Source organism: Meriones unguiculatus, chromosome X (assembly GCF_030254825.1).
Source record: "Meriones unguiculatus strain TT.TT164.6M chromosome X, Bangor_MerUng_6.1, whole genome shotgun sequence".
In the NCBI taxonomy this organism is placed as follows: domain Eukaryota; kingdom Metazoa; phylum Chordata; class Mammalia; order Rodentia; family Muridae; genus Meriones; species Meriones unguiculatus.
The window spans coordinates 28,915,583-28,929,414 of NC_083369.1; the positions used below are offsets into that span (position 1 = coordinate 28,915,583).

Sequence of the window (13,832 nt, forward strand, 5' to 3'; positions counted from 1 at the left end):
ACTCGACCACTGAACTATATCCCTAGTGTGTCAGAATTCCTTGAAATTTGGCATATTTTCTGGTAGCTCAAGGATGCATAACTGTAACACATACATTATGAATTACAGAATCCATTTTCCATACAGAAGATGGTCTGGTTTTTTATACATTTGATAATCAGTGAAACTGTTTCTAGAAAAAAAAAAAAAGAACCTGTTTTTTTTTTTTTTTTTTCCGTTGAATTTCTTTATGCAGAGAATTGTCCTCTTTCAGGATGCTGGCTATGGAGAGAAGTCCTTTCTTGGTCCTGAGGAAGAAAATGAAGATGATTTCCAGATGAAGATTGATTATGAAGTAGGACTTTACTATTTTTTTTTCTGAGACAGAATATTTCTTTGTTAGACAGTCTGGCCTGAAATTTTAAATCTTCTACCACTGCCTCCCAAGTTTCGAGAGTACAGACACAACACCATGCCAGGAAACGCTTGTTTTTATCTTTAATTGTATATATGGGAGTCTGTGTGTGAGTGTGTGCACATAAGTAAGTGAATGTAGGTGCCTATGGAAGACCAGAGACAGTGGTTTCTCTGTAGGTAGAGTTGGTTGTAAGCTACCTGACATGGGCATTGGGAAGTGAAACCAAGTCCTCTGAAAAAACAGCAAGCTTTCTTAATCTCTAAGCCATCTCTCCAGCCCCTGTTTTCTCTCTGTGTCTGTCTCTGTCCCTCTTTTGTTTCTCACTCTCTTTCTTTCCTCCCTACCTCCTTCTCTCCCTCCCCCTCTCTCTCTTTCTCTCTTTTTGTGACAGGATTCTTGCTGGTTTATAATTCACTATGTAGACCAGACTCGCTTAGAATTCACAAAGATCTGCCTGCCTCTGGCTCCTAAGTGCTGGGATTAAAGGTGTTTACCACTCACTACACCTGGATCTGCATTTTTTCTTAATTCAAAGAAGATTTTTAAAGATTTTTTTATTTGAGTGTACCTGTGTACATAGTCCAAAAAGGGGATCATATAGATCCTGTAGAGCTGTAGTTATGGGCTTTTGAGGACAGGAGGCTTGTTATGTGGGTGCTTGGATCCAATATCTAGTCTTTATGATTGTACAGCAAATGCTTTTAATCACTGAGCCATCTCTCTGGCCCTCAGTACCCACTTTTATTACTGCTTCTCATTATCTCTTTTAAAATGAAGGTTTGTAGCTTGTGAGATAGCTCACATCTGTAATCCTAGCACTCTGGAAACAGGAAGATCAGATATTCAAGGTTGAGCCCTAATACATAGAGAGTTTCAGGCCAAACTGGGATAGAGACCCTACTATAAAATAAATATGAATAAGGAAGCCATTTGAATAATTGAACAGTCAAATGCTGTTGTCCTTCTAACTATGGGCATCATGAATGTGGGTACAACACTACAAACGGAAGTTCTAGGGATAATGGACTGAAGAACCTCTCTGTTCCACATAGTTCTTATTCTCGTTGCACTCGGACTCTATTTAATACCATGATTTAAGTACCAGAGAAGAGAGCTGAGTGATGGATGGCTGCTGAATTTAAGTTGATATTTGGATAATTTAAGAAACCATGAACATGATCAGGGTAATTATTCTACCGGTTTAAGGTAGTAGCTAGGCATGAACCAATGTTTCCCAGAACACTGAGACTCCTTTTCTTTATATCAGGTTTGTACTGCTCCTTGGAATACTACAAGGGCTTTCATTTCTGCCATGAATGGCAAATGTCTCCTGGAGGTGACTAGAGTAGCAGATCCTACAGGCTGTGGTGAAGGGTTCTCCTATGTGAAGATTCCAAACAAACCAACACAGCAGAAGGTGAGAGTCTTAGGATTGCTAGAAATCAAAAGGGGAAGGAAGGAGATTTGGACAGTAGAGGTGAATAGAGTGGAGGGCCTGGAATTGCTTCATTTGCCAGAATGGAATAGACGCTTACTGTTACGAGTTCACCTTCACATTTTCACTTGTTTTGTTTGAGATAGGATGATAAGGAGCGTCAGCCAGTGAAAAAGACAGTCACGGGAACAGATGTAGACCTTCGTCGCCTGTCTCTGAAAAACGTCAAGCAAATTTCTTCGTAAATTTGGTGTGCCTGAGGAGGAGGTGAGTGTAGATGAGGGAAACTCTGAGTAAGAGTCTTTGTATAGAGACAAAAAGGGTAGGAAGGTGTTGTACAGGTTCATCTGGGGTTTATACACGGGGTAGATCTCCTACATACTTGACCAAAACTTTCTAAACTTCATTTAGGTTCTGTGTTTTTGCCTATATTTCTAACCGTGGCACTGTTGTGTCCTTTTACATCCCTGAATGACTTACTTATGTGAAGCTTTGTGTTTTTCTCAGATTAAAAAGTTGTCCCACTGGGAAGTTATTGATGTAGTACGCACAGTGCCAACAGAACAGGCTCGCTCTGGAGAGGGCCCCATGAGCAAATTTGCCCGTGGATCAAGGTTTTCTATGGCTGAGCATCAAGAGCGTTACAAAGAGGAATGTCAGCGCATCTTTGACTTACAAAACAAGTACGCTGATTCAGTAGTATAGAAAGTTTAAGGTGGAAAGGGGAGGTTTCGTGGACATGTTTTGTTTTGAACTAATGGTCTTATACATGCAAGATAAATACTTTACCACTACACTCTGTCTACAACTCCCAGGGACTATGTTTCCATTTAGGGATGACGTCTTATTATGTAGCCCTGCTGATCTGGAACCTCCTGCTATGTAGGATAGGCTGGCCTCAAACATTTGGTGATCCTCCTGTATCTATCTCCTAAATTCTGGGCCACAGGTATTCATTCTCTACCAGATGCTATATAATGAAGATGTCACCTAAAAATGTAACTAGGTAGTGTTGGGCATCTAAAGTATCACGCACTGTCTGTAATAATGCTGCCAGAGTACGTGATACTGTTTTTAAAGACAAAGCTTCACTATTTAACTCTGGCTGCCCTGGAACTCACTATGGAGACCCAGCTGGCCCGGAACCAATCACCTGGCGTTTTATCTCCTGAGTTCTGGGATTAAAGGCATGGACTACCATGCACAACTTTTTCTTAAAGCTTTTTTTTTTTTTCAGGTAGGGGTTTTCTAGGTAACTTATATTGGTTTCAAATCATTGGCAGTCAACTTGCCTTTGCCTTCTGAGTCCTGGGATTAAAGGAATGTGCCACCACACCTGCTAAACCTCCTGTTTTCAAAGTAATTTACCAAGAATGTTGAATGTCAGGAAATGCTAAACTTGAGCTCTTGGTTCTGTGATGGTTCCTGTGTCCTACTTGAGCTGGGCCTAGTTGTTTTAAGTGTGGTGATGGGTATATTGTTTCTCTGGTGACTTAGTTATGAAAGAATAGTAATGTGCTATTAAAATGATCCGTGAATGTAAATGTTGTGGTATGCTGGAGAGCTGAGCAGTGCTTGGGAGGCTGACGTAGGAATAATAACACAATTTAAGGCATACTTGCAGATGGGGTGAGAGATAGAGCAAACAGTGAGAGTCTCTTTCAAGAAAATAAACAAAAATGGCCTGTGTGCCAGCTTTTCTCCAGGAATTCTGAAAAAGCTACTGCAATTTTGCAAATCTCTGAAATGTCTAGAAAGACATAGTTTTTCTGTTATGAGTTCCATGTCTTTGGGGATATACCCATTCTGAGTATATCATTTTAAGGTTGAATTCTCAGTTTTCTACTAAATCCTCCTTCTTTGTACATTCGTATTTCCCCCTGATCTTTAATATTTTTCCTCTCTTGCCAGGGTTTTGTCATCAACTGAAGTCTTATCCACAGACACAGACAGCAGCTCAGCTGAAGACAGTGACTTTGAGGAAATGGGAAAGAACATAGAGCACATGCTGCAGAACAAGAAAACAAGCTCTCAGCTATCTCGGGAGCAGGAGGAGCAGGAACGGAAGGAACTCCAGCGGATGCTACTGGGTGAGGGGCTGCTCAGACAAGAAAAGGATCAAAAATGGAGCTTGGGTACCTGCAGGCTATAACTGAGTCCAAGCTGGAGACAAAGTAGGGAATGAGTATAGAGAAACCTGTAGATGAGGTGGTAACATTTCTACAAACTGGACTGCAGTCTGTGGGAGCAGACCAGGGTGTGTGTTCTTGTAGCTAGTAACAACTCTGTTTTTAGTAGAAGCGTAGTTTTGTGGTCTCCATTCAACCCCAAGAAGTGGCCATTTGGGTGTTAGGGGGAATGTTTTGGAAAAAAAATTTTTTTTAGTCCTTGCAGCAGCAGGCTCAGCAGCAGCAGTAAACAGTCAGAGAGATGATGAGACACCTTCGGTGACTAGCCTTAACTCTTCTGCCACTGGCCGCTGTTTCAAAATTTATCGAACATTTCGAGAGGAAGAGGGAAAAATATATGTTCGTTCTGAGACAGTCCGAAAACCAGCTGTTATTGATGCTTATATGCGCATACAGACCACAAAAGATGAAGAATTCATGTGAGTTTGATGTGCTGCTTTTGAGTGTGGAAGGGAAAATGATGATGGAGACACAGTATGTGCGTGAGCTGTAGTGATAGGAATACACACTGTTATCCCTCAAACCTGCTGTACATTAGGACCTTCTTGCCTTTAGATCTTTGGATTTGAACAGAGCCAAATCTCTGGGAAAATAACCATGTTTGCTATCTCTGGATTATGGCGGTTTGGCTTTGCAAAAGTCATCTCTATAATGGGGGGATTCAGCAGAAGGAGCACGGATTCTAGACCAGTCTGGGTTGTAAAACATTGTCTCAAAATCAACAGCAAAACCTTTATTCAGGGCTTTGACTGAGAAATATTACTCTATACATGTGGGGGACTGACTAGCAAGGAAGATGAAGTTTATCTCACTTCAGCCTGGGTGAATTACTCATGTTCTGAGTTGGGAGCTTTCAGGACAGTCATCTTAATTTAGGTTGCTTATGATCCCGTATTTTTTTCTGTTCTTTAGTCAAAACTTTGCCCTTTTTGATGAGCAACATTGAGAAGAGATGCAAAAAGAACGTCGCAGGATTCAAGAGCAATTGAGGAGACTTAAACGGAACCAGGAAAAGGAGAAGCTGAATGGTCCTCCTGAGAAAAAGCCCAAAAAAATGAAGGAAAGTCCTGACTTAAAAGTAAGTAGAGTAATACGGGCCAATCAGATTATGTCAGAGGCAGTCCCTCTTCCCATTACTATGTAACCCACTTGGACACTGAACTGCCATGGGCTACATCTGTGCAGGGGTTCTAGGTTATCTCCATGAATAGTCCTTGGTTGGAGTATGAGTCTCTGGGAAGTTCCCTGTGTTCAAATTTTCTTGTTCTGTTGCTCTCCTTGTGGAGACCCTGTCCTCTCCAGCTCTTACTATTTTCCACTTCTTACATAAAATTCCATTCACTCTGCCCAACAGTTGCCCATCAGGCTCAGCATCTGCTTTGATAGTCTGCAGGGCAGAGGCTTTCAGAGGCCCTCTGTGGTAGGTTCCTAGTTTGTTTCCTGTTTTTTCTTCTGGCTTTCAGAAGCCCTCTGTAAAAGGTTCCTAGGTTGTTTCCTGTTTTCTTCTTCTTGTGATGTCCATCCTCTTTGCCTTTCAGGATGGGGATTGACCATTTTAGTTAGGGTGCTCTCTCTTGCTTAGTTTCTTTAGATGCACAGAATTTAGTGGGTTTGTCCTATGTTGTATATCTATATGAGTGAGTATATACCCTGTGTGTCTTTTGCTTCTGGGACAACTCACTCAGGATAATCCTTTCCAGGTCCCACCATTTACCTGCAAATTTCATGATTTCCTTATTTTTCATTACTGAGTAATACTCCATTGTGTAGATGTACCACAATTTCTGCATCCATTCTTCAGTTGAGGGGCATCTGAGTTGTTTCCAGCTTCTGGCTATTTTATAAATAAAGCTGCTACAAACATGGTTGAGCAAAAGTCCTTTTTGTGTACTTGCGCCTCTTTTGGATATATGCCTAGGTGTGGTATGGCTGGATCTTGGGGAAGCGCTATTCCTAGTTGTCTGAGAAAGTGCCAGATTGATTTCCAGAGTGGTTGTACAAGTTTACATTCCCACTAGCAGTGGAGGAGGGTTCCCCTTTCTCCACAACCTCTCCAGCATGTGTTGTCACTTGAGTTTTTGATCTTGGCCATTCTCATGGGTGTAAGGTGAAATCTCAGGGTTGTTTTGATTTGCATTTCCCTAATAGCTAATGAGGTTGAGCATTTCTTTAAATGATTCTCTGCCATTCGATATTCCTCTACAGAGAATTCTCTGTTTAGCTCTATTCCCCATTTTTTAAGTGGATTACTTGGTTTGCTGCTTTTCAGCTTCTTTAGTTCTTTATACATAGTGAGTTTTAAACCAGCCTAGGATACATGCAACTCTTTCTCTTTGTCTTTCTTTCTTTCTTTCTTTCTTTCTTTCTTTCTTTCTTTCTTTCTGTCTCTCTCTCTCTCTCTCTCTCTCTCTCTCTCTCCTCTCTCTCTCCTTCTTTCTTTTTCTTACATTTTTATTATTATCATTTATTACAATTTATTCAATTTGTATCCAGGCTGTGGCCCCCCTCCCTCATCTCAGCAGATGAGATCTCACCCTCCAGCCCTCTTCTCCACTGATGCCCCTCCTGTAGTGCACTGCTAGGGGAGGTCCTCCTCCCCTTCTATTTGACCCTATCCTATCAGGTTTAATCAGTACTGGTTGCATTGTCCTTCTATCTGGCCTGGCAAGGCTGCACACCCAGGGAGAGGTGATCAGAGAGCCTATCACTGATTTCATGCCAGAAACAGCTCCTGTTCCCCTTACTAAGGAACCCACTTGGCAAATCAGTCTATGCGGTACATCTGAACAGGTGTTTTAGATCCCTTCCATGCTTTGTCCTTGGTAGGGGTATCACTCTCTGCAGGGCCCCAGGGCTCAGTTTTATTGGCTCCTTTGGTCTGGAGCTCCCCTCCAGATCTCCTTTCATAAGACTCCCTGCACTCTGCCCAAAGTTTGGCAATGATTCTCAGCCCCTACTTTGATACCTCAATTAGTAGAGTCTTTCAGAGGCCCTCTGTGGTAGTCTCCTGTCCTGTTCCCTGTCTTCTCCTGCTTCCAATATCTATCACGGTTGTCCTTCTGAGTGAGGATTGAGCATCTTCCCTAGGGTCTTCCTTGTTGTGTAGCTTCTTTAGGAGTGTAGGTTTTAATATGTTTATCCTGTATTATGTGGCTAATATCCACTTATGAGTGAGTATATACCATGTTTGTCTTTCTGCTTCTGGATTACTTCACTCGAGATGATCTTTTCTAGTTCCCACCATTTGCCTGCAGATTTCATGATTTCCTTGTTTTTAATAACTGAGTAGTATTCCATTGTGTGAGTGTACCACAATTTCTGTATCCATTCTTCAACTGAGGGGCATCTGGGCTATTTCCAGCTTCTGGCTATTATGCATAGACCTGCTACGAACGTGGTTGAACAAATGTCCTTGTTATATACTTGAGCATATTTGGATATATGACTAGGAGTAGTGTAGCTGGATCTTGAGATAGCACTATTGATTTCCAAAGTAGTTGTACAAGTTTACACTCTCACCAGCAATGTAGGAGGGTCCCCCTTTCTCCACATCCTCTCCAGCATGTGTAGTCACTTGATTTTTTTTTTATCTTAGCCATTCTGAAGGGTGTAACGTAAACTCTCAGGGTTGTTTTGATTTGCATCTCCCTGATGACTAAGGACGTTGAGCATTTCTTTAAGTGTTTCTCTGCCATTCGATATTCCTCTATTAAGAATTCTCTAACTCTGTACCACATTTATTAATTGGATTACTTGGTTTGTTGGTGTTTAACTTTTTAAGTTATTTACATATTCTGGATATTAGCCCTCTGTCAGGTATAGTGTTGGTGAAGATCCTTTCCCAGGTCGTTTTGTTCTGACAACAATGTACTTTGCTTTACAAAAGCTATTCCATTTCATGATGTCCCATTTATTGATTGTTGCTCTTAGAGCCTGTGTTGTTGTTCTGTTCAGGAAGTTGTCTCCTGTGCCAATGAGCTCAAGGCTCTTCTCCAATTTTTCTTCTAACAGGTTTAGTGTGTCTAGTTTTATGTTGAGGTCTTTGATCCACGTAGGCTTTAATGTTGTTCAGGGTGATAAATATGGATCTATTTGCATTTTTTCTACATGTAGATATCCATTTAGACCAGCAACATTTGTTGAAGATGCTGTCTTTTTTCCATTGTATGCTTTTGGCTTCTTTGTCAGAAATCAGGTGTCCATAACTGTGTGGGTTTATTTCTGGGTCTTCTGTTCAATTCTATTGATCCACCATTCTCTTTCTATGCCAGTACCATGCAGTTTTTATTAATGATGCTCTATAGTACAGTTTGAAATCAGGGATGGAGATACCTCCAGAAGATCTTTGTAGATTATTGTATAGGTTTGTTTTTTGTAGATTATTGTATAGGTTTGTTTTAGCATTTTTCTGTCGTTGTTGTTTTCCCATATGAAGTTGAGAATTGTTCTTTCAAGTTCTCTAAAGAATTGTGTTGTTATTTTGATGGAGATTGCATTGAATCTGTAGATGGCAGGATGGTCATTTTCACCATGTTAATCCTACTGATCCATGAGAATGGGATATCTTTCCACCTTCTGGTATCTTCCTCGATTTCTTTCTTCAGAGACCTGAAGTTTTTGTTTTGTTTTGTTTTGTTTTGTTTTTTTATACAGGGCTTTTACATGCTTGGTTAGAATCACACCAAGATACTTTATGTTATTAGTGGCTATTGTGAAGGATGTTGTTTCCTTAATTTCTTTCTAATCCCTTTTGTCATATATAGGAGGTATATGATATTTTTGTGTTATTTTCTATCCAGCCACTTTGCTGGAGGCGTTTATTAGCTGAAGGGGTTCTCTAGTAGAATTTTTGAGGTCACTCATGTATATTATCATATTATCTGCGAATAGTGAAACTTTGACTTCTTCCTTTCCGATTTGTATTCCCTTGATCTCCTTTAGTTGTCTTATTGCTCTAGCTCGAACTTCAAGTACTATGTTGAAGAGATATGGAGAGAGTGGGTAGCCTTGCCTTATCCCTGATTTCAGTGGGATTGATTTAAGTTTCTCTCCATTTAGTTTGTTGTTGGCTATAGGCTTGCTGTATATTGCCTTTACTATGTTTAGGTATGTGCCTTGTATCCCTGATCTCTCCAGAATGTGTGTTGGATTTTGTCAAATTCTTTTTCTGCACTTAAGATGATCATATGGGATTTTTTTTTCTTCTGCTTGTTTATGTGGTGGATTATACTCATGGATTTCTATATATTGAACCACCCCTGCATACCTGGGATGAAACCTACTTGGTCATGGTGGATGATATCTTTGATGTGTTCTTGTATTCAGTTTGTGAGTATTTTATTGAGTATTTTTGCATCAATGCTCATAAGAGGATAGGTCTGAAATTCTCCTTTTTTGTTGGGTCTTTGTGTGGTTTAGGTATCAAGGTGACTGTAGCTTCATAGAATGAGTTTTGTTATGTTCCTTCTGTTTCAGTTTTGTGTAATATTTTGAAGTGTTGGCATCAGCTCATCTTTAATGGTCTGGTGCAATTCTGTGCTGAATCCATCAGGCCCTGGGTTTTGTTTGTTTGGTTTTTTGTTTTGTTTTAGTTTGTTTTTTGACAGGGAGACTTTGATAACATCTATTTCCTTGGGGGATACAGGACTGTTAATCTATTTAACTGATCTTGGTTTAGCTTTGGTAAATGAAATCTATCAAGAAAAGTGTCTGCTTAATTTAGATTTTCAAATTTTGTTGCGTATACGCTTTTGAAGTAAGACCTAATGATTCTTTATAGTGTCTATTATGTCTGTTATATCCACCTTTTCATTTCTGATTTTGCTGATTTGGATAGTTTCTCTCTGCCTTTTAGTTAGTTTGGATAAGGGTTTGTCTATCTTGTTGATTTTTCTCAAAGAACCAGCTCTTGGTTTCATTGATTCTTTGAATTGTTTTATTTCTTTCTAATTTATTGATTAGAGCCCTGAGTTTGATTATATTGAATGGTCTACTCCTCTTGGGTGTTTCTGCTTGTTTTTCTTGGGCTTTTAAGTGTGCTGTTAGTTGCACCTCTGATATGTCTCAAACTTCTTTCTGAAGGCAGTTAGTGCTATGAGCTTTCCTCTTAGCACCGTTTTCATTGTGTCCCATAAATTTGGGTAAGTTACGCCTTCATTTTCATTCAATTTTAGGAAGTCTCCAATTTCTTTTTTTTTTATTTCTTCCCTGACCCAGCTGTCATTCAGTAGAGAGTTGTTTAGTTTCCATATATGTGTAGGCTTTTTGTTATATCTGTTGTTGTTGTTGAGGTCTAGTTTTAGGCCATGGTGGTTTGATAAGATAAGATACAATGGATTATGTCAATCTTCTTGTATCTGTTGATAAATAAAAAAGGGAAAGACTGGTATGTCTACCTAACTTAGTTTCTAGGCTGGTGCCTGGTACATTTTTGGGTCCTTTAGTAAATGTGTTAAGTGTTGGAAACATGTGGCACCTTTGAGCTGCCATTTATAATGGTCATTTCTTATCCGTCGGTAGGGCCAAAACACTCACTGACTCTGATTTCTCAATCCATGCTGCATCTCTGTGATGAAAAAACTCAAAGAGGTAAGAATTAAAGATAAGACAAAGTAGTGGGCATAGTGATATGCACCTATAATCCTACCACTTGGGAATTGGAGATAGGAGGATTGGTAGCTTAAAATTATCCTCAGGTACTTATGGAGTTTAAAATCAGCCTAAGGTACATGGGACTTTGACTCAAAAAATCAAAGTAAGAAAATTTTAAAAAATGAGAAATGCTGTGGTATATGAAGGGGAAGAATAGTGGAGTTTAAGAACTAGAATATTTAATAGAAAGAACAGTATCTGAGGGAATGACAAATCTCTGGTGTATTTGAGGGTAGAGATATAGATATTATATAGACACTATCTTCTGTAAATGGGAAAGCCAAGTCCAATGAGGAAAATTACTTTCTCTGGAATTGTGCAGGATTAAGATCTAGAAGCTAGTCACTTTAGGAAGGATGATGGAAAATTATTTCCCCGGAGATCTCCTGTTGCTTACATTACAGTTCATTGCTATACCAGAAAAGCATATTAAAAAAAATTTTTTTTGAGCTACTGCCTAATCTAGCTTAGGCCGGCATGGAACTCACTGTGTCTAATAGTTGGCCTTAAATTCATGATGCTCCTTCCCCCCTCAGCTTCCTGAGTTCTAGGATTATAGGTCTGTCTGAGCTACCAGGCCTAGGGACAGTTTAATTTTTAAAAAGTAATCTAAAAAAGTTAAAGGATAATGTTTTGGGCTGTTTTTGGTTTGTTTGTTTTCTTTCTCTGTGTGTTAGAAACTGAACCAGGGTCTTGCCTCAGTACGTAAGTACTTTACCACTAAGTTACATCCTCAGGCTCTCTATAAACCCCTGTTCTTACCAGAGAAGGTCGTGGACCCTTCTAGGTTTGTAAACTCCAGGTAATAACTAAACTTGATATTGACATAGATATTTCACCAAAGAAAACATGACTGATAAACATGGAAAACTTTCTCAACTTGGTTGACATAAATTTCATGTTTAAGCCACAGTTAGCTGAGCATTGTAATACATACCTGTAATTGTAGCACTTGAGAGTCAGAGGCAGGGTGAACACAAGTTCTGGGCCAGCCTGGGCTACACATTGAGACCCTGTCTCAAAATTAACAAAACACCCTCTCCCATTTAGATTTCTCTTTGTGTCTGTTAGAAGGCTAAAGTCCTGTATCCAGTATGGAAATTCAGTATTGGTACACAGTGGAGGTGGAGATTCAGAAATCCAAGGTAATCTGTGCCAACATTTCAAGTTCAAGGTTAGCCTGTGACTTAGGAGACCCTGTCTTTAAAAGAGAAGAGAGAGAGAGAGAGAGAGAGAGAGAGAGAGAGAGAGAGAGAGAGGCTACTGAGACTAAGGATTGAAGATACAGGCAATGAGAATACAGAAGTTTTCATAGTATATAGACTAAAATGAAATTATTGGATTAAGTTTCCTTACATAGAACTGGAGAGATGGCTCACAATTTAAGAACATGAGCTGTTCTTCTAAAGGTCCTGAATTCAATTCCCAGTAACCACATGGTGGCTTGTAACCATCTATAGTGAGATCTGGTGCCCTCTTCTGGTGTGCAGGCAGAACACTGTATACATAATAAATAAATAAACCTTTTAAAAAGAAGTTTCTTTATATAAGTCACTGATCAAGCTGGGTTTATATACTGAATGTAAAGGCAGCCTGGAATTAATCAGATACATGCTCTATTAGAAATGCAAACAAAAAGAGCCATTAAGTAATAGTAATGTTCTGTAGTCTCAGTATTCATTTTGTAGAGAAGACAATGTTATAAAAGCCAAATTTGCCAAAGATAATTCTTATTGTTACTAAACTAGAGATGTCTTGGGCTTTCTATTCTTGTTATTATACAAGAAAAGAATGTAGAATACTGTATTTTCTGACATATCTGTTTGTGATTCTTTAGCTAAAGTATCATTTATCTAGATTGGCCTAAAATTGAATAGTAGAAAATTCAAAAGTAAATTTTTATGGGCTGAAGTCATACACAACTATCTGGACTTTAAACTATATTTAGCTTTTTTTGGTGATAACACTTTAGGAAAACTGCCTTCATTTTGCTTTGTTTCATTTCAGAAAGAGGATAAGTTGGCACGTTTAGAGAAAGCTATCAACCCTTTGCTTGATGATGATGACCAAGTAGTATTTTCTTTTATTCTGGATAACATTCTCACTCAGAACATGGTGGCAGTTCCAGATGTAAGTAAATTTCATGCCAAATATTGTACAGATAGTCCTAAGGGACAGAAAGAAGTATATAGATTAAGGGTTAAGTATATAGATTAAGGCATTAACAGATTCTCTATAATAGTGTATGTCATAGGAACTGGTGTGTAGTTTTAAATATCAACCTTTTGCTGTATGAATTCATTAACATTGAAAGCAAAGATGCCAAGTGTCTTTGAATATTAAGAGATTCTTACTTCCTTTTGTCAGTATTTGTATTTACATTCTCTTGAATAGCCTGGGAGGGAGAAGCTGTCAACTAATAGTATGTTCTTGATGTAGAAATGCTCCTATACAAATAACATTTCCAACATTTTTTATTACATTTATTTATGTATGCACATGGGGGAGTATGGCTGCGTGGTGTGTGTGGTCAGAACAACTTGGTTAGGTGTGGTGATAAAACCTTTCATCCCAGTACTTGGGAGGCAGAAAGTGGGTACCTACACAGTAAGGCCTTGTCTTTAAAAAGGAACAGTCAGGGGCTAGAGAGATGGCTCAGTGGTTAAGAGCACTTGAATACTTTTCCAGAGGTCCTGAGTTCAATTCCAAGCAACAACATGGTGACTCCCAACCATCTATATTGAAATCTAATGCCCTCTGCTGGCATATAGGTGCACATGCAGATAGACGATTCATACACATAAATAAATTAAAATATTTCAAACAAAGAAATAAAAAAACAAAAAACCTTGGGGATTTCGGCCTCCCTTCTATCCTCTGGCTTCTGGCAATTAAATTCAGGTCACTGGGCTTCTTGGTTAGCATCTCTACTCACTAGGGCATCTTGCCTGTTCACAGACAACACTTTGGTAATTACTCAATGTTTGTTGTCCTTTTTGTTTTCTTTTCTTCAAGTTTTATGGCAAGACTATCATCTATCCTACTGGTTCTTTTGGCTATTTTGCGATACTGGTCCCCCCAGAAATTCTGAATTAAATTTTCTGTTGCATATAGTCATAGTGTTCTGTCTACAGTGCTGTTGTAAAATTCCTAGGTGGAA

At 39.2% G+C, this 13,832-nt stretch overlaps 1 protein-coding gene across 1 annotated transcript in view; it reads left to right on the top strand.

Annotated features, from left to right (window-relative positions):
- The window catches only part of LOC110543121 (transcription initiation factor TFIID subunit 1-like), an 87,188-nt gene that overhangs the window by 25,497 nt on the left and 47,859 nt on the right, over positions 1-13,832 (top strand). Inside the window, 9 exon segments of the mRNA XM_060375511.1 lie at positions 254-334; positions 1,665-1,814; positions 1,979-2,068; positions 2,070-2,099; positions 2,340-2,515; positions 3,744-3,922; positions 4,227-4,440; positions 4,934-5,099; positions 12,530-12,802. Of these exon segments, the coding sequence (XP_060231494.1) occupies positions 254-334; positions 1,665-1,814; positions 1,979-2,068; positions 2,070-2,099; positions 2,340-2,515; positions 3,744-3,922; positions 4,227-4,440; positions 4,934-5,099; positions 12,530-12,802 (1,359 nt within the window).